Source organism: Ascaphus truei, chromosome 8, assembly GCF_040206685.1.
Source record: "Ascaphus truei isolate aAscTru1 chromosome 8, aAscTru1.hap1, whole genome shotgun sequence".
In the NCBI taxonomy this organism is placed as follows: domain Eukaryota; kingdom Metazoa; phylum Chordata; class Amphibia; order Anura; family Ascaphidae; genus Ascaphus; species Ascaphus truei.
In genome coordinates this window covers 15,603,724-15,625,477 of record NC_134490.1, presented here as the reverse complement: position 1 = coordinate 15,625,477, position 21,754 = coordinate 15,603,724, and the positions used below count along the sequence as shown (strand labels likewise).

The following is a 21,754-nucleotide window of genomic DNA, read 5'->3' as shown; positions in this document are numbered from 1 at the left end:
TGTGTACGTGCTGGTGATAGTCTGTGTGCCTGTATGCGTGTCTGTCTGAGACTGTGTGTGTGTGTGTGTGCGTGCAAGTATATTTGTGTATTCGAGTCTGTGTGTATGTGTGTGTGTGTGTATCTGAGAGTCTATGTGTGTGTATCTGTGTGTCTGTGAGAGAGAGAGAGAGAGAGAGAGTGTGTGTGTGTGTGTGTATCTGAGAGTCTATGTGTGTGTGTCTATGAGAGAGAGAGTGTGTGTGTGTATCTTTGAGCGACTGCTAGAAAACCTTGGCTCCTAAAAATTCTGTCTGGCTCATTAGCTTTTAAAATGTTTGTCTACCTCTGCCTGTACAGATGGATTGCATCTTCAAACCAATCGCTGAAATGAAGCAAGAACCACACCTTTAATTGTATTTTATTTTTTTATTAGACTAGGAAATATAATTTATTGCATAAAAATTAATTTGTTACAATAGGAATGCTAACCTTTATTTACAATTTGTAGTTTACAGAATTAACAGACAGGTGTTTGGAGGGGTCAGGAGAATGAAGGAGCAGGTGTGAGGCAGACAGCCAGAAAATGCCACCGTCTATAACAGAGATCGTCCCACACCAGACCCACAAGTAGGTGGAAATGGAAATGAAATTGGAACAGCCATTGGATATGGTTCAAGAAAGGAGTCATGGGATAAAAAGCCTGCGGCATAGAAGGGGTTTTAGTTCCCTGATAGAAAAGCAAACACCAACTCCACAGTAACAAAACAGGAATATGGGATCTTTACAATACTCATTTGCTTATTGTGTACCCTAATTTAATGTGAGCAGCTTTGATATTTTAAATATGCAATAAAAAGACACCCTAGCTTTGATTATTCCTCCCCGTTAGCTTGCTATTTGCTGTCCTATCTTGTGCAGATTACGCCTGTATGTGTCACATATGCTCATACATCAACTTCCTCCCCCCGTTTGCCTATTTTTGTTTACTGCCAGAACAAATACTCATGTATGTGCTACCCATCAGCTGACTTAAGAAATGTCTCCAATGATTAAGTACATATGATGATACTGGATGGTAAAGACCCACATTTCCACTCTTTCAGACAACACAGGGATGTATTTAAAAATATTTACTATGCTCTCCCGCATTCAAGCACAGTACGGTCATTTTATTGAATACACTTCAAATCCTATGTTGTAGCTTCGCCCCAGTTACAGTAATTACTAACAGCAGTAAAACAAGTGTCTTATAATACGTGTTCACCATCTCTGCCAAAGTAAGCTTCTCTGTTATTTTCAATCAAGCCAAGCAATTCTGCACCCTGCTTCCTCTAATCACCTCCTTGGAGATATACTGGTAGCATTGCGTGGTGGGTGAGTTAGGGTGATCGAAGGCTGTGAAGGGGCCATTTCTAAGGATGAAGGGAGCAGTTCATGGAACACTGGTGTCTGTCACATGCCATGTAATTGGGTAGGATCATTTTAGCTTTGTAATCTTCGACACCCCAATTCTAAATATTCCGGGGCCCAATTTGCTAAGCGGTAATGCGCCACTCACACAAATGAGCTGCATGGTGCCTTATGGCGTAGCACTGCTTAGTAAATGTTGCCCCACAGTGTCTAATGTATTAATTGGCACTGAAATCAGGCATCCCGTAAGGCTACACAGTTTAAGTCAATGCCTCCACTTTTGACCCTCTTACATGCAATGTGATTTGTACTCCAAGATAGAGAGTGAGATATTACACTCATACGTGTACAAACCATGTGCATACGCCTCCTTTCACAACAATTCTGCAGAAAATAAATGCATCGCTACACAGTTTTAATAAAAAGAGAATCGCTCTGCACAATACCCTGAAAAAGGTACCATCAGTTATTGACCCTATCTTATCAATGAAGTCCTTATGGGCCTTGTCACTTATCAGTCAACACAAACCACCATTGTAAAAACCAGCTGCAAAGTTTTGCCAATTTTTGAATAACTTTGCCAAGCATTACCATAGGAATGCCCATGTCTATTGTATTTCCACAGGAATACTACACGCTAGAGGCTCAGACCAGTGGCATATTTATATTATTAATACAATTTCATAATATTTTACAGCCCAGAAGTGGACAACTCCTGTCCTCAACGTCCACCAACAGGTCAGGTTTTGAGGATATCCCTGCTTCAGCACAGGTGGCTCAATCAGTCCGTTTCAGCACAGGTTCTGCAGTCTTCGACCGAGCCACTGATTGAGTCACTTGTGCTGAAGCAGGGATATCCTGAAAACCTGACCTGTTGGTGGCCCTTAAGGACTGCAGTTGGCCACTCCTGCTATAGCCCAAGCATTAATAACATGCCAAGAAGTCTCAAAACGATGGCATTGCCCCATTATCACCTCACAACAGCTATCTGAGTTCACAAAGAGTTACCATAAGACTTCGTTGATGCTGTAACAAAACAAACTAACATCACTGCCTTTTATTGAAAAAATACAGTACCCAACAGTGTAAGTGCCAGACAGCATTATAAAAGAAATGATTAAGTAGAAGGGTTTCTAACTACAACAACAACAACAATTACTCCTTATGCTTCTTAGTTTCATTTGACTGCTAGAAAAAATATCTGTTTAAAAATAGCCTCTGACGTGGCAGCTCTGAGACACAGCTCTGCCATTGCTTCTTAACACTAATACGACTCTTTTTTTTTTTACATCTAGCTGACGCCCGTCAGTTATTGTGCTTTGTCCTTTAACTGTGTTCCATATGTGCACCTTATCACCCTGATTTATTGGCGCTGTGTGCGACTGCCTATGATTCATCCTATCCTTCGAAACCTGGAGAAGGCCGTCCTGATTCCAGAATTTCCAAGTTGAATTATTATTGTTACGTGAGATTTTAGCAATCCTAGGTTACTGCTCATTTTAAATATCAGAATGACTAATGACCAAAGCTGCCGATCGATTGATTCGCCTGTAATCGATCGGCGAAGATCCAGCTTACTAGTGTTCAACAAAAGGATGCCTTTCAGTTTCAATAAATCCTTACATCAGTGTAACTCAGTAGCTACAATGTATTCTTAAATGACTATGATAACATTATCTATTGTTACAGTTTGCAACTCAAACTGCTGGGAATATTGGCAACAAATGATCACAAACAGGAAACTGTTGCAAATATCTTGCACTGCTGGGGAAGTGTGTAAAACCTGCTATAGAAATCAAAGGGATGCTCAGTGTATTAAAACTCGTTAAAAATTGAATTAATAAAAAAAATACTACAGAACTGATTTATAAAAAAAACAAAAAACATGTAGGATATTGCTTGGATCGCCTCTTTAACCTCTTTGCTACCTGAAGCCCATGTAGTTCATTTCTTTGAACAGGTGAACAACATGAAATTGTGCTGTCCTAGTCCTGACATAATACTGATCTGCTAAATAGTAATGGGAGCAGAGTTATTTGAAAAACGTCTGCGTGTTGGAGGAGAACGGAGTGTGCCCGGATCTTTTTTTACTGTTTTTGTCTATATCATACATTTATGGGGCCATATTTCAAAGGCAAAACAAGGTTTAATTCTCAGGAAAATGTACTGCACTAGAAGTATCAAAGAAAGAAATTCCATCGATTATCAAAAAACATTTCTTTGATACATCAGGTGTTATTCATTTGCACTTTTATTCTTGGGTACCATTCAGAATACTTATTTTCCCAGGAACCAACACAGCGTATAGCAGCCTCTCCCCAGCATGTTGTGACTTCTGACTAGCAGAAGATTTGCACCAGTAAAGTAGCACAAGGAAGATGTCTAACACTAATTCAGTTTAAATGTGTGTGAAGTCCATTTCTAACACGTTTACCTTTTAAACTACTTTATTTTGTTTATCCCCCCCCTGTACATGATAAAACAGTACTGTACACAACTAAATGTATTCCTTGCTGGTATTTTATTACTATTTTTTTTTTTTTTTTTTACAAAGGAGATGATTCAAATAAATTGAAGGGCGGTGGGGGAAAAAACACTTAAAAAAATAAATAAAAAAGAAAGCAGAGAGACTGTGTAATACTGAGTTGAGTATAAAAAGGTAATTCACTTTTTTTTTTAACGATAAGCCTGTGTTGTCTTTAGGACATTGAGATGAAGCGCGTTAGCTTTTGTACTAAGGAATGCAGAGTCTCATATTAAAGGACGCCTGGAAATCGGCATTCCCGTTCACTTTCTTTAGGGGTAAAGGGAAACGCAGAACTTCAAAGCACGAACAGAGACTGGTGCAAAGCAGAAAATACACGGGGCTTCTATAAGCTCTGAATAATGTGCAAAATGCATAAAGCACTGAAAGAAATGCCGTCTGTTCAGTATTTGATATTGTTGCCGTGCACATGTCTACCGCTAAACAGCAGATCCCCAAGTTGTTCCCCAAAAATATAAAATATATGTCAGTCTTCGTACTGCAAAATATATGTTAGGGAAATAAAAGGACTTGTTTTATACTGGCTGACAAGTTGTTATTCCTTTTCAGAAGGCACACTTAGTGTAAAGACTTCTTTATGCAGTTGAACTGTCTGTTCACAATTGAACCCTCATTTAAATCTAGGAGAGCACTGTATTTTAGTTTCCATTAAAAATCCCCAACCTCACCTGTCTGTATCAAGCAGACATTAAAAGTCACCCATTTCCTTTGTCTATTATGATGAAATTAATTTCTGTCTGTATTAAGACAAATATTTCATAACATTTTACAACCATCATTGGTCATCATCAATGTCTAATGCACTGTTTTTCAACAGTGGTTCCCCGGGCATCCCCAAAGGGCTTTCTCCAATTTTCAGGTCATTTGAAATTTGTACCAAATACAGAAGAATTTACAATGCATCTGATCTCAGAAGTGCTATTAGAGAGTATTGAGGTTCCTTACAATGCATCTGATCTCAGACACACCATTTGAGAGGATTGGGGTTCCTTACAATGCATCTGATTTCAGACACACCATTAGAGAGGGTTGGTGTTCCTTACAATGCATCTGATCTCAGGCACACCATTAGAGAGGGTTGGGATTCCTTACAATGCATCTGATCTCAGGCACACCATTAGAGAGGGTTGGGATTCCTTACAATGCATCTGATCTCAGACGCGCTATCACAGAGTATTGAGGTTCCTTATAATGCATCTGATCTCAGACACACCATTAGGGAGGGTTGGGGTTCCTTACAATGCATCTGATCTCAGACACACCATTAGAGTGGGTTGGGGTTCCTTACAATGCACCTGATCTCAGACACACCATTAGAGAGGGTTGGGGTTCCTTACAATGCATCTCATCTCAGACACACCATTAGAGAGGGTTGGGGTTCCTTACAATGCATCTGATCTAAGACGTGCTATTAGAGAGGTTGGAGTTCTGCAGAATTTCATAATATAATTATAGGGTCCCTTAACCAAAAAAAGGTTGAAAGCCACCAAAAGTCTAATGTTAAGCATTAGGCACCAAGGCCTAGATTGACTAGACAGTGCTAGGGGTAAAGCCTAAGAGTGCCCAGAGGATTAGCACCGTTTAGTAAATCTGGGCCCTAATGTCTACACAGTAACTGCAGAAAGAGGAGTACATTATAAAAAATAACATGGTCATGGGGTGTTCTCATCAGCCAATGTAAAGGCACTTAGGTATCAAGGCTTCATGGATTGGTTGTAGCCTACTAAGATCAAGGGCTCTGTTCTCCCATGGAATGAATAGTTATATTTAAATGTCATGAGATGGCTATGGATATGAGCAAACCTAGATAAGTTAATACTAACAGACATACAAAAGCATTGACAATTGGTACTGAAACTGAAGGGCTGATTCAATTAGAAAATGATTGGTAATTCAAGGTAAGTAAAATAACAGCTGTGTCCAACTGTTTGAGCTGTCAGAGAAGAACAGTCGTCCATGTGAAGAATACACAATTGCTGTTTTGAGTTACAGCTGGATATTTTCTATTGCCATGTGTCCAGGATCTGACTATTTATTATTCTTTCTACAAAGTCTGCATGTGAATTTGTGGCCTCTAGATCCAAATATCGATACAGTCTGGAATCCCATTTAAATGCTTTGACATTTATACACTGCTAACATGTCAGCGGAGAGCCCTCACAACGTGGCACTGCTTGTTAATAAGAACATACTGTTCTTCAAAAACTCAAAAGTGTCAGAATGTTGTGTAACATAATCTGATATCCATCTTAATGACATAACACCTTGTTTTGCATATATTAAGAGTGGTAATGGGTTGACTTTTCCTTTTGCCATCACCTAATTATGAATGATAATGGTGCCCTTTTCCATTTGACAAAACCTCTAAAGAGCATTTAACCTATCAAAGAAAAAGTTAAATATGAAAATAAACTGTTTAACTAAAGCACAAGGGAGGGGGACGTAGCTATAGTTATCATTCCAACTTTTCCAAAAGCCCCTGAGAGAAATAGAACCTGAATTGTTTTTTGTGTCCACCTTATTTTCTTGTCCACTGGAAGGGTCTACAGCCTTTATGCTGAAGGCTCTTCCAGCAAACAAGGGCTTAAATAAATTGTCCATACAACCCCTGAGAGAAGAACCCAAGCGACCATGAAATGTAATTGTATTTCTACTTCTATAAATAAACACGAATAAGCATACAGTACCATGAAGTTCAGCAACGGAAACTTTCCAGCACACTCAAAGAAACCTTAGAATATTCTCCTTTCATTCCATCTCCACTTCTTAAAAATAGTTGTTATGATTCATCATTACTGTACCTTAATTGAAACCATTTTCATTTCGATCCTCTATCTCACGAAATAGATACAAGAAGCAGATAAAGATGGAAATATATAGCAAAGCCCCATAATACTGTCCATTGCCTGGCAAGCTAATTAGCCAAGCTTTAAGCAGGGATTCTTTTTCTACTACACTTATTCCCAAAGTAAACTCTTCAACAATGGTTGAGAAACTGCTTCTTCAATATTCTTTAACATGATTGCCCTCCAGCCTTATGACAATAAAGTATTCCTTTGTCTTATGTCATGAAGCCATACATAACTGAAAAGAACGTTCAAAGTTTGTGATTCAATGGGGTCTCATTGCTCAGGAGAACTTGTTTTGATGCATTGCACCCTGCTGTGCTTCAATGTGCATCATAGGTAACCAGCTTGTTCCTCCAGTCCCTTACATCTGGCTCAGAGTTCTAAATAAGGTTTATTCCACAAGAGACCTGGCAGATTGAGGGCACAGAAGGTGACGCAAAGACTTTCAAACATTGATGCTAAGGCAAAATCAAAATACCACTTTGTCCTCCAAAATTGCCTAAGTACGTAGACAGCAATTTGTTCATTTTTAAAAGCTTTGCTCTCCAATCAAATCACTCTGACACACTCCTGCGTATTTCTTAAACTTAAATATGAAAATCCTTTTCTCCCACCTAATATGGATGTTGTATTTTTTGTTGTTGAAGCAAGCACATCAAGCAGGGATGCCTGTAGAACATGACTAAAGGATATCTTAGCAATAAATCCAAGCTACAGCTGAAACTCAGCATCAACTATTCATTACTCTTCCCTGACTTGTTTTCCTTCTTATATTCCAAGAGCTTGGTGTCCATTAAGCACAACTAAAATGTTCGTAGAGATTGTTTATTCTGTGTGAGACCCGTTCACGGGTGACCTTCTCGTCTGGTAGTCATATAAGACATTGGAATGAAGTAATCATAATTACCATGATAAATGAACAATACTAAACTCCAATGGCGATGTCAACCCCAAGACATTTCTAAGTCTTGGTTGAGGATGCTTATGTTCATTTTCTCATCTATGAGAAAGCAATAGTCATTTAGTGAATTAGAAACCTTATCTTCTCTCGTTTAACATCCTTCCATGCTGTATAAATCAAATGTATTGTTTTCCCTGAGCTGTGTAGGGTATTGGGGTAAGCAAACAATAGCAAGAAAAATAAAAGTAAAATCTTAATCACGCCTGTTCATAGCCACACATTTTAATACATTACCGATTTTTATATCAACATGAGGCTTCAAACCTGTAAACCAGTCATTGCCTTATGCTTGGTTGAAAATGATAAATGTCTACTAAAAAGAGATTTAGCACAAATTGCTCTGTCATTCCCAGCCACAAACACACACATGGGTGCACACACTCACAAATCTCACCCATTAACATATAAAACAAGGACTCATCCAAAGATCTGGATAATAAATAAACTTGCGTTTCCTAAGAAACCTTTTGCCTTATTAGTAAGGCTGTTCCAAGCTTGGATAGGATAAAAGCAGTTTGTTTAGATTGTACATGACCTTTTAAGGATTATATGCCATTTAAGATGGATAGAAAAAAAAAGAAAGAAAAGACTTAAAACTATGAAGTCTGATATGCTTGGCCTGGTGGAGTGGAACATGTCTGCAAGTAGATGTCATGGTTACCAATGACGCTTTCTTCTTGGGCTTTATGGTGTGGGGGGGATGCAAGTATAATCCATTAGTCATTTGGATGGCTTGTAAACAAAGTATGTAAGGATTTCTAAGGCTGGTCGTGATTGGACGCTAAGGAGAATGCCTTTCCATCTCCATACTTAGCTGCAGCTCTGTAAGTCATCCAACGTTGACAAGGACCGAAAATGTCTCTTGTGTAGGACCAAAGGCCTTTCTCCCCCAACCCATTCTACCATCTCCCATAAATTCATTGACTGAAGTCAACCAAGTTAAAATCATCAGCAGTCCCCTTCAGTTGCCATGACCAGCATCATCTCACTCTTGCCCATCTCCTCCAAGGCACTAGCCAGAGTGTTGAGGTCACCATCGTCTTGGTGTAAGGCTTCCCATAAGTCCAAGATAACCCCTGTCGGACTGGCTTTGGTGGCAAAATAATTTAGATATCTGAAAGAGAGATACAAACAGCTTGGTATTTAAATCTGTATATACATGTACATCTGTATATCCTGTATAGGATATATTTAAATCTTGGGATTTAAATCTGTATAAATCTGTATATCCTGCAAAAGCACAGGTCTAACCTTCAGGAGTTTAGACTTCATCTCAGCACTGATGCTTTGGGCTTCTAAATAGCTTTTTGAATTTTAGCTGAAGGAACATATCATATTCTTGATGTTATGCAATATTTATTGTTTTTGCTACATGCACATAGCTGAGGAGAAATGCCAGCAATAGCATGAACTTTAGGGGCTTAAAACTTTTCAGGCAAGTGCAGTAATGCGAGTTCATAGTGTTGAAAATGTTTACGCATATAGCATTAAACGTGTACACTTTACAGACAGCAAACAAACATTACTATACAGATATAGAAAATGCATGGTAGTGATAAAAGGCAAAACACATTGGAAGAAGGAAATCCCTGCAAGCATAATTTACAGTCCAATGGTGCCATTTCATACAGTAGCCATTATTCATAATTAACGGCCATTCGAGTGGATGGCTGTTAGCCATGATAATGGCCATCATACTTTAGCAAACAGACCCCTCTGTGGTATGTTGTAAGACATACAGCATCGTTTTGCCAACCAGTTATTTGAAACTGAGGACATTTTTATCAAACTTATTGGGTGGAGAAAACTTGACTCCAAGAGTAGCAAAATGGCTTACCGATCCATGCTGAGCTTTTGTGCCAGAAGTCTCCAGTCATTCCCTCTGGAATTGGGGGCATCCAAACTGTTGCAGATTTTCTGCCGGATCGAGAAGGGAATCTTAAAGGCATAGGGTCCCAGCTGAGTCGTCACGTTGCTTCCGGGGTGTGAGCAAAATGGATCAAACGATTTGGCATTCTGGTAATAAAAAAGTGTTGCATGTTATTGATTCTTCTCTTTGAGTCTTAGGGTCTTCTTTTGATGTTTGAGAGCAACGTACCCCAATGTTTCAGCAGATGTTAAGTAACATGTCATACAGAATAGTGTCCCCATGTGCTGGTGACACTCCCCAAAATATTACCGCTGTTAGAAAGTAACACATCAGTGACTCTAATTGTTATTCATAACATCCGGTTTACCCTTATAATAATGATGTTAATACAGTATTAGTATAAAGTAAAACATTGTAGTATATTACAAAAAAAAATGTTTGATTCATTGAATAATCTTGTCATGCCTCTGGCAGCCCAGATACAGTTCTCATTTTTAATGATAGGCATTCAATCTTCACAACACCGATAATTGCTAAATGTTAAGCTGTTTTCCAACACTAAACTGAACCTGAATAATTAATGTTCTCTTTTAAGCACTAGTTCCAAACAACATTAAATACCTGTACATATATATGCCACTATCAAAAAGGCACAATTACAAAGTGGATTTGAACATAAAGTTTAATGATCTTTTATATCAAAATATATGCTTTTTAAAAATGTAACTAACAAAAAAACATAAAATCTAATAATAACACTGAGAACACATACAAATGTGTGTAAAACACCATTTCCCCAAGACAAGAGTAAATGCAATCTTTATGGCATAATGTTACCTATATTTCAGTTATATTCAGCGCTATGTTTTCTACATAATCTGAAGATATTTGTGTAAATGTAATAGTATATATATATTTTCTAGATTATATATACATGGATGCTGATCTAAAATATATTATGTTCTGGAATTTATTGCGTCACCGCATTACTATGAACACCTATCAAATCATTATTAAGATGATGCATGAGGATTACTTTAGTGGTGCTTTAACAATACTACAATAACTTATGTGTGCAATAACTACAGTATATTCTGCTTGCATATAGCATTTCAGTTTTCATGGGAATAACCTTTCTGTCTGTAATTTGGAACACATTTCCATGCATCCTAAGCGTGGCCCCAAATCCTCTTTTTCCCTCATAGTAAACTAAAATCACCAAATCACATTCCTTAGGCATGACATTTGACTCTTCCCTCTCCATTCAAGTTCATGCTCTGGAAAAAACATGTCACTTCTTCCACTGAAACATTGTCAACATTCACCCTTTGCTCTTATGCTACAGTATATACATGCCCTTCTGCGCTCCCATCTGGATTATTGTAACATACTACTTACAGGTCTTCCTGATTTCACTTTCTCCCAGAACACTATCTGCTCATCTCTTCCTTAAATCCCTCTCATGGCTTCCCATCAAGTTTTGGATCACTTACAATGTTTTCTATCTCACTTTCAAGGCTCTCCGCTTGTCTGCTTCTCCCTACATATCAGGTTTGATCTCTTGATATGCCACTTCTCATTTCCTGTGCTAGTTAATAATTCCGTGTCCATGGCGAGCACGCGACCATGCGCGTGGCGTCACGTGCGTCTGTAGCTAGAGCAATTTGTGGCCATGGGGCAGATGCGACGGGGAGGCGTCAGAGGCGTGGCCGTGACATCATGGAGCTGATTCGCCCTCATTGGGTGAACCGGTCACGTGACCCGGCCATCTTGCGACACAAACATTGTATTTGTCTGCTCATGGATGGCGAGCTCCGGAGCTTCACATCGCGTGCGCGGTCGTGCGCTCTATGGCTTGCCTCATAGAGGCACAGCATTTTGATCGCACGCGTGGGCGCACTCACCATGGACGCGGCCTAGTCTCCTTTCAACCCTTTCCATATCAACTGCTCTCTTCCCAAAATCTTTCTTTGTTACTGCCCATAACCTGTGGAACTCTCTCACACTCGGCATACGCCAAGCACCTTCTCTCCCTATCTTTAAATCAAACCTAAAAATGCACCCTCTGAATGAAGCTACTGGCCGCACCCTCAATCACACCTACCAACCATTGTGGTTAAGGCCTGCCATCTACTGTACTTACTTCTTCACCTGCCGTCTCTGTATGTCTCCTAACATAACACGTATATTTGAAGTTCTCTGGCGCTGGTATTTCCTTTGCTACTCTCAGATTTTATGTTTCCTGTTCTTATTGTATTGTTATTGTGCTCCCTGTATTGTAAAGTATCTTTTTTGTAAAGCGCTTTATACATGGTTGGTGCGCAATAAATATATACATACATACATACATGTGTGTAAAGGTGGCATAATGGCATCTAAATGAAATCTGAGAGCCTTCATTTTCATTGGGATACACAAGTCTTGAAAAGTATACCAAAAATAAAATTGCATTACTTAAAGACTGGTTTCGGTCCAGCACTCAATATCCTCAATGGTTCACTGCATCCAAATCATGAAACCAAAATCAATAGCAAGCTGGGTGCAAAGACGCGTGCATTGTTTCTTTTCACATTGCCATGGGAAAAACCCTAGACCATCAAGATATGAGCAAGCTCTATAGAAATGGCATAACATACAGCCAGACTAGTACACGGATTTGGGCAAGGAACAATGCAGAACCAGTAAAAGTCGTGCAAACACCATTGATGTGTGCCCCAGGCTCTCCCACACAGCACCCATTGGTTTCTCACCTCTTCCAGCGAGGTGTGCAGCTGGAATATCTGACCTTCTCCTTCCACCTGCCGCACGCAGATCTTGCATGTAAGCTCCGTTGAAGCCAGGCTGTACCTCTCCATGGTGAATGTACAGTGCAGGGTCCTCTGACTTCCACTCCAAATATGGTAAAAAGGAATTTCCTGGATAAAGAAGGTTTCATCATTATTTTCTGCAGTAGTCTAAGTGAAAGTCTTATCTATGAAAAACAGCTTTGAGACTACATTTGCTGAATGAGACTCATAACATAAGACTCTACGGGGGTTATTCTATTGCACAGAACTTGACATTAAGGTGCGATACTGCCCTGATGGGTACTGTTACAGTTTAATGAATAACCCCCTATAAATCTCAATATATATGTCTGATTTATATACACAGCTAATGCATCATTCATATTAATAAAAAGCATTTCAAGTGAGCAATCACAACCCAATGTAATCATGGTGAGATGCACTGGGTTACTTTCCTGCAGGTGCCGCCCGATGCTGTCTCTCTGAATGTGGATATACAGTTATTTCTTGCAGTGTAAGATTAGATGATACTGTATATTATGATGAAATGATTATGTGATTCCTCACTGGAAGCACTGAAAAGGCAATGCACTCCTGACTTGGAGCTCAAATAAAATACATTTAGTGCTACCTTTATTCATTTTATGGTATTGCACCCTGAGACTTTGTCTATCAGAATTTATACAACACAAGCAGGAAGGAGACAGTCCATTGAATATTTAGATTGTATGCCCTTATGTTAGTTGTAAGGCGCAGCATACATACTGATGTACTTTACATAATGAAATACAACATTGGGTAAACAAGGTAAAGCAATACCTTTGCTATGGGTATGCTATAAAAGTAGGGGTCATCTACTAGATGCTGGTAGCTGGATCTCATGGTAAGTCAATAGGTTTACTGCAGGGGTGCGCAAAGTTTTTTTGTTGCACCCCCCTGTGTGCCGGCTCCAGAGCTCGCGCCCTCCCTCCCCAATAACCTGGCGTCAAATGACGCCAAGGGTCACGTGACGCCACATGACCCTGCAGCGTCATTTGACGTGCGTTTCCATGATGACGCTCACATCACATGACCCCGCGTTGTCATGGCAACGTGACCAGTAGCTGGCTGAATCCCGGTAAGTTGAGGTTGCAGAGACCTCGCACGGCCCCCGGCATTTCATTGAAATGCCTCTGGGAAGAGCGCATGGTCTCTGCAACCGCCCGCGCCCCCCCCAGAAAAAGCCCCCCAGTTTGAGCACCGCTGGTTTACTGCACATGGTACCACTGCTTTATGTAGAAGCCCCAAAGCGAGATGGACATGTGTACAATGGAGTGACATCTGAGCCTATTTAAGTAGAATATGAGATCATAACACAATGTACTGTATAAACTACGTAATCTTTACTCATCCTCTCTGACCACTGGTAGCTACTGTAACTAGTAGTAATAGCAAAGTAAAGAAAATAATTACAAATATTACAAAATAGATAGGTTGTGGTACACATAACTCTACAAAATTGTAACAATGCTTTTAGTGTAAATGGTTTGAGTACTGCACATTATTTTACCAGGTAAGTAGGAAAACTACAAATTAAATGGGGATAAATTAGGAGGATCCTTGATGGAGAAGGATTTAGGAGTGCTTGTAAACGGCAGGCTTAGTAATAGTGCCCAAAGTCATGCAGTAACTGCAAAGGCAAACAATGTCTTATCTTGCATTAAATGGGCAATGGATGGAAGGGGAGTAAACATAATTATGCCCCTTTATAAAGCATTAGTGAGACCACACCTTGACTATGGAGTACAATTTTGGGCTACACACCATAGAAAAGACATTATGGAACTAGACAGAGTGTAGAGAAGAGCCACCAAATTAATAAAGGGGATGGAAAATCTGATTTATGAGGAGAGGCTAGCTAAATTAGATTTTTTTACATTAGAAAAAGTGTGTCTAAGAGGGGATATGATAACTATATATAAATATATTTGGGGATAATACAAGGAGCTTTCCAAATAACTATTCATCCCAAAGACAGTACAAACAACCCAGGGGCATCCCTTAAGGTTGGAGGAAAGGAGATTTCACCAGCGACAAAGGAAAGGGTTCTTTACAGTAAGGTGAGTTAAAATGTGGAATTCATTACCCATGGAGTCTCTGATGGCGGATACAATAGATATCTTGAAAAAAATCTTTTTAGAAAGGAAAAGTATACAGGGATATAAAAAAGTAGGAAACATGGGAAGGATGTTGATCCAGGGAGTAATCTGATGGCAAATATTTGGCGTGAGGAAGGAATTTATTTTTTCCCTTATGAGATATAATTAAATGATATTTCACTTGGGTTTTTTGTCTGCCTTCCTCTGAACCAATATACTGCAAGTACAACTATAGGATAAAGTATCTGTCGTCTAAATTTAGCACAGGTTGAACTCAATGGACGTATGTCTTCTTCCAACCTCATCTACTATGTAACTATGTAACTACTGACCTGATATTTTGCAAGCAGTTTGCTTCTCCACAGTGAATGGGGTATATCATGGATGGATAGACGCAAGTTGTGGTAACTATCCTTAAATAGCAGTGGCTTAGGCTCTTCTACAAGGTATCCCCCCAAGGTCTTCTCCAACGCAAAAACTTCCTGTGAGCAAGACACAATGCTGAACTGTTAGTGTACATCGAAAACATGAACTATACATTATGTCCAGCATTAAGTTTATGTATTTTACATGTCCTTGGATTTTAGATCTGATTACTATTTCCATCATTGATTGTATTGTATTGTATTGTATGTCTTTATTTATATAGCGCCATTAGTGTACATAGCGCTTCACAGTAGTAATACATGTGGTAATCAAATAAATAACAGATAATATAAATAACAGATCATGGGAATAAGTGGTTTTGACATAAAAGTAACATTTCGGAAGAGGAGTCCCTGCCCCGAGGAGCTTACAGTCTAATTGGTAGGTAGGGAGAACGTACAGAGACAGTAGGAGGGAGTTCTGGTAAGTGCGTCTGCAGGGGGCCAAGCATTATGTATCGTGTTTAGAATATCCACAGTGCTATTCATATGCTTCTTTAAGCAAGTGTCTTAAGGTGGGTCTTAAAGGTGGATAGAGAGGGTGCTAGTCGGGTACTGAGGGGAAGGGCATTCCAGAGGTGTGGGGCAGTCAGTGAAAAAGGTTTAAGGCGGGAGAGGGCTTTAGATACAAAGGGGGTAGAAAGAAAGAAGACATCCTTGAGAAGAACGCAAGAGTCTGGATGGTGCATACCGAGAAATTAGGGATGAGATGTAAGGAGGGGCAGAAGAATGTAAAGCTTTTAAAGTGAGGAGAAGAATGGAGTGTGAGATGCGGGATTTGATCGGAAGCCAGGAGAGGGATTTCATGAGGGGAGATGCTGAGACAGATCTAGGAAAGAGTAGAGTGATTCTGGCAGCAGCATTTAGGATAGATTGTAGGGGAGACAGGTGAGAGGCAGGAAGGCCGGACAGCAGGAGGTTACAGTAATCAAGACGGGAGAGAATGAGGGCCTGAGTCAGAGTTTTAGCAGTCGAACAACAGAGGAAAGGGCGTATCTTAGTTATATTGCGGAGGAAAAAGCGTCAAGTTTTAGAAATGTTTTGAATGTGAGGGGCGAATGTGAGAGAGGAGTCGAATGTGACCCCTAGGCAGCGTGCTTGGGCTACTGGGTGAATGATTGTAGTTCCAACAGTAATGTGGAAGGAGGTAGTAGGGCCAGGTTTGGGAGGAAGTATGAGGAGCTCTGTTTTAGCCATGTTGAGTTTAAGGCGTCGGAGGGCCATCCAGGATGATATAGCAGAGAGACATTCAGAAACTTTGGTTTGTACAGCAGGTGTATGGTCAGGTGTTGAAAAGTATATTTGTGTGTCGTCGGCATAGAGGTGATAATTAAACCCAAAAGATGTTATTAGGTCACCTAGAGAGAGTGTGTACAGAGAAAAGAGAAGAGGTCCCAGGACAGAGCCCTGGGGTACCCCCACAGAGAGATCAATAGAGGAGGAGGAGGTGTTAGCAGAAGAGACACTAAAAGTACGATGGGAGAGGTAGGATGAGATCCAGGATAGAGCTTTGTTCCGAATACCTAGAGTATGGAGAATGTGGAGGAGAAGAGGGTGGTCCACGGTGTCAAATGCTGCAGAGAGGTCGAGTAATATGAGCAGAGTGTAATGACCTCTGTCTTTAGCAGCATGGAGGTCGTCAGTTATTTTAGTGAGGGCTGTTTCGGTGGAGTGAGCAGTGCGGAAGCCAGATTGTAGAGGGTCTAGGAGAGAATATGTGTTGAGAAAATGGAGCAAGCGAGAGAATACAAGACGTTCAAGTAGTTTAGAGGCAAAAGGCAGGAGGGAGACAGGTCGATAGTTAGAAAGACAGGTAGGGTCAAGCTTGCTGTTTTTGAGTAATGGTATGACTGTTGCATGTTTGAAGGAGGATGGAAAGGTTCCAGAGCAGAGGGAGGAGTTAAAAATGTGTGTAAGCGTAGGGATTATAGTAGGAGCTAGAGGTTTTAGGAGATGGGAGGGAATGGGGTCAAGAGGGCAAGTGGTAGAGGGAGAAGAGGAGATCAACAGCGACACATCCTCCTCTGAGACAGTGGAAAAAGACTCAAGGAAGGCAGGATGAGAGTTAGGAAGAGGTGTAGGATGGGGGGAAGAAACAGAGGGGATGTTCTGCCGTATGGATTCCACCTTTTCCTTAAAATAGTCAGCAAAGTCCTGAGCGGAGATGGAGGAAGGAGAGGCAGCTGAGGGTGGTTTGAGTAGAGCATCAAAGACAGAGAACAGTCGGCGTGGGTTAGACTTGTGCATGTTGATAGTTACAAACGCAATGACTCACTTTACCTTACAAACCCTATACCAAATACATAACTTGTATTCTTAATTTTTTCCTAAATTGATAGTACAGAGGGAATGAGTACTTCAGTATTAGACGATACCTTTTTTATTTGGACTAACAATACATACAGTATTATAAGACAAGCTGTTAGTCCAAATAAAAAAGGTATCACATAATACTGAAGTACTGTACTCATTTACTCTGCACTATCGCAACTGGACTAACACGGCTATTTCTAATTCATTCATGATGGAAGATACCTACATTGAAACAAACATTTAAAATGTAAATTGATCTGATAAATGAGCAAAGAAAATTTTGTAAAATAAAAAAATTGTATATGAATAAAAATAACCGTTATTATTTTGTAACCCAAGCATGGAAATTCTGAGAAAACTATGGAAACAAATGTTAGCATATTGACAGTTTAAGACTATAACAAGGGCAGTCCAGCCTTTTATACTATACTTGTTTATTCACCTAACTTCTAGTTACAGTACTGTACTTTGTTTGTTCACATTACCCATTGAGATAATTAGGTCATTAGGACGAAATCCTCTCACTTGTGTGCAAAACTTGAGATGTGTAATAAAAAAATAATTACTTTTTTGCCCTTTAAGCACTGAAGAAGCTCAGTGAGAACATTAATTACCTGGAAGTTTTAAGGTTAGAGGACTACATGTTGCTTTAATATAAGCTGTTGGAATATTTAAGATAGTAACGGGCAACAGTTTAATGCTTTTAATTAGCGTGCTCTTTTTAGTACTGGATAGAATGTTTCTGTTTCACATAATTAAAGATCAGCCAATTAGTGTCCGAGATAAACCATGTTTTGTGACTGATTTACACAGATAATGTCCAATTTTGATGTTATCTGAGTCTAACCCAACTGCTGAGGAATATAAATGTTTTACATTATTAACTAGCATTGCAACAAAACCAGCCTTGGCTAATGCAAAACGTTCACATTTGCAATGATTCCAGATCAATTAAAAGTTTTACATGTTTTAACACTCAAAGTACTCTGTTCAGCATGACAAAAATGACCTGATTTAACTAAGTTTATGACCTAAACAATACTTAACTACATTACAGTTGCAGTTCATATCTACATACTAATCACAATTCATTCATGTAATATTAAATTATTCTAATTAATCCAATGTTGTCAATATTCCTTGCATGATAGGAGTTACTGTATTTATTATACAATCTTAAGTAATTTCTTAATATATCTGAGTTTCCCAATATTATTATTATTATCATCATTATTATTATTATACTTACCATTACATAAGAAGAAAGGTGATAATATGTAGGAGTGCTCAGGTAAAAGGGCTACATATTGTAAGTAGTCAGCTTTGCTTTCACCATTTCAGGATGATCGTCATTAAATGTTAACATGGCATTAAATATCACAGATCCTGAATCTACTTAAGTTATTATTGTTTTGCTCACTTCTGTTGACCAACTAACTGTTGCTGTTGAGTGGTTATCCAGTTGTTACTGCAACATACCCAGTGGCATCCAAATGTATGTGTTTTACCTTTAGTGCATCTGGTGTGTCTTCCAAGCAGTAGACTTTGAGATTGTATTCCAAAGAAGTGCAGAGACTTGGTGCAAAGATAGCAAGCTGAAGACGTTTTATAGCGGACCTGGAGTACGATTCTCCTACAAAAGCATAGGTGCCCAACTGGTCAAGCAAGACGTGGCAGGACTGGCTCTCCAGCTGGCAGTAACAAGGTGTATTGAGAGTTTCTTCATTCAGTGTCACAACCTCCTAAAGGAAAACAATTACAATGTATTAGTGTCTTATATCCAACGAGTTACGACTTTGAGCACACCCCGCTTTGTCTAGAAATTGTATAAGCCGTAAAGACTTTTACATTGAGTTTAATCATTTTCATGATTTGGTTGTTATGCTTACGACTTGAACTTACAGGCTTAAAGAACAGATCATATTTACAGAGCAGATACAACCCCTATATATAGGTAGGAGGTTATTGCAGAACATTTACAGAGCAGATACATCCTATATATAGGTAGGAGGTTATTTCAGAACATTTACAGAGCAGATACAACATTTACAGAGCAGATACAAACCCTATATATAGGTAGGAGGTTATTGCAGAACATTTACAGAGCAGATACAAACCCTATATATAGGTAGGAGGTTATTGCAGAATATTTACAGAGCAGATACATCCCTATATATAGGTAGGAGGTTATTGCCTAACATTTACAGAGCAGATACAAACCCTATATATAGGTAGGAGGTTATTACAGAACATTTACAGAGCAGATACAAACCCTATATATAGGTAGGAGGTTATTGCAGAATATTTACAGAGCAGATACATCCCTATATATAGGTAGGAGGTTATTGCAGAACATTTACAGAGCAGATACAAACCCTATATATAGGTAGGAGGTTATTGCAGAACATTTACAGAGCAGATACAAACCCTATATATAGGTAGGAGGTTATTGCAGAACATTTACAGAGCAGATACAAACCCTATATATAGGTAGGAGGTTATTGCAGAACATTTACAGAGCAGATACAAACCCTATATATAGGTAGGAGGTTATTGCAGAACATTTACAGAGCAGATACATCCCTATATATAGGTAGGAGGTTATTGCAGAACATTTACAGAGCAGATACATCCCTATATATAGGTAGGAGGTTATTGCAGAACATTTACAGAGCAGATACATCCCTATATAAGTATGGAGGTTACCTAGTGTATATAACCAGAAATCATTGGTTAATTCCACCTAATAAGCTTGCTTACCTCCCAGTTGCCTTGCTGGGACTGGGTCTTTAGCTGTAAAATCCAGTCTGATGTGGTGATGTCTGCACAATGAGGAATAGTTAGGATAACTGGTCTGCACAACAGAAGCCCAGTGGGACCACAGGTGATCATTGGACTCAAAACTGTTTGTGTTCCTTCTGAAGGTAAACTAGAAGAGAAGACAAGAGGAGTGTTAGGGTGACACATCAGGCTTCTTATGTGCTAGACGGCTTTTTAACTCAACAGGAGGAATTTATTATTTACACCTCATTTCCAACCCTTATACAAAGGAAATGAAATAAGGACTATATTGTATTTAACAAATGATGTAAAATCTGCTTTCTGTAGCAACTATTTTATGTCTGTCAATGTAATACGGAAAATGTTGCCTTTGTTCTTTTGACCTTGTCACAAAATTAACAATCTTAAGGGACTAAGGCCCAGGTTTACTAAATTGTGCTAAGCCTTAGTGCCCCTTATCGGCATCCAAGTGAATGGGACATGAGCTGGACTGTGGCTTAGTACCCCTACAGTGTTAGCATCCAACAAACTATATTAATAACATGACACCTTAGAACTAAAGACAGACAAAGTTAATGCCAAATCATAATTGGAGGTTTATTCCACATACACAAAGTGGAGAAGGGTGAGAGCACTAAAACGTACATACAGTACATACATCACACTAATACTCCCATCACGTGTATGTATGCATATCTTTGTATGTATAGCGCCATCCATTCATAGCACTTGTTCTGTTGCTGCATAAAACCATTCCCCATATACAAGTGGGTGAAAGATACTTTGATAAACCATTTAAAAATGCTAACTTGGGGAGCATAATGTATAGATCTTTATGATAGGATTTGTACAAGAGAAGGAATACAAGTTGCTAAGGAAAAGCCATTTTTATGTTTATGGTCCGTAGTAAGTGTAGTGAAGAGACAAAATACAAGAGCCGGGAATTACTTACACTGCGTTCTCTCTTTTGTTTATCATTAGGTACATTTCGTAGTACTTCCCCTGAGGAATCGCTCCATGAGGTACCAGCAAACTTACCCCTATGGAAGGAAACAACATATTCAAGTTATTATTCAACAAACACTGTTTTTTGTTATCGACAGACCTGATGGCTGACAATTAGAAACACACACAGTCTATGATTAAAAATACCTTGTTTAGCAACTGGTGCATTTATGTAATCCTGACCCTAGTGGTCACAATTGTACAGGCATACCCCGCATTAACGTACGCAGTGGGACCGGAGCATGTATGTAAAGCGAAAATGTACTTAAAGTGAAGCACTACCTTTTCCCCACTTATCGATGCACGTACTGTACTGCAATCGTCATATACGTGCATAACTGATGTAAATAATGCATCTGTAACAGGCTCTATAGTCTCCCTGCTTGCGCACAGCTTCGGTACAGGTAGGGAGCCGGTATTGCTGTTCAGGACGTGATGACAGGCGCATGCGTGAGCTGCCGTTTGCCTATTGGGTGATATGTACTTACTCGCGAATGTACTTAAAGTGAGTGTACTTAAAGCGGGGTATGCCTGTACTGTTTATCTAATGCAGTATTTCTCAACCACAGAGTCGCGGTACCCAAGTGGCTCTGCCAAGGGGGAATCACTCTGCTGGCTGTTCAGCGATAGGGCTGTGGACATGTTTTAGGTGTGTAGATGTGTAGGAAGGTGGATGAGGGAAGTGCGGAA

General features: G+C 39.5%; 1 protein-coding gene across 2 annotated transcripts in view; it reads right to left on the bottom strand.

Moving 5' to 3' along the window:
• Positions 1-393: 393 nt before the first annotated feature.
• UNC5B (unc-5 netrin receptor B) overlaps positions 394-21,754 on the bottom strand; it is a 181,161-nt gene continuing 159,800 nt past the window's right edge. For both annotated transcript variants that reach the window (XM_075610595.1, XM_075610596.1), the window contains 7 exons: positions 21,012-21,099; positions 20,039-20,207; positions 18,787-19,020; positions 14,873-15,022; positions 12,367-12,531; positions 9,584-9,762; positions 394-8,860 (listed from right to left, as the gene is read on the bottom strand). In XM_075610595.1, the coding sequence (XP_075466710.1) occupies positions 8,695-8,860; positions 9,584-9,762; positions 12,367-12,531; positions 14,873-15,022; positions 18,787-19,020; positions 20,039-20,207; positions 21,012-21,099 (1,151 nt within the window). In that variant the 3' untranslated portion in view covers positions 394-8,694. The remainder of the gene's footprint in view (positions 8,861-9,583; positions 9,763-12,366; positions 12,532-14,872; positions 15,023-18,786; positions 19,021-20,038; positions 20,208-21,011; positions 21,100-21,754) is intronic.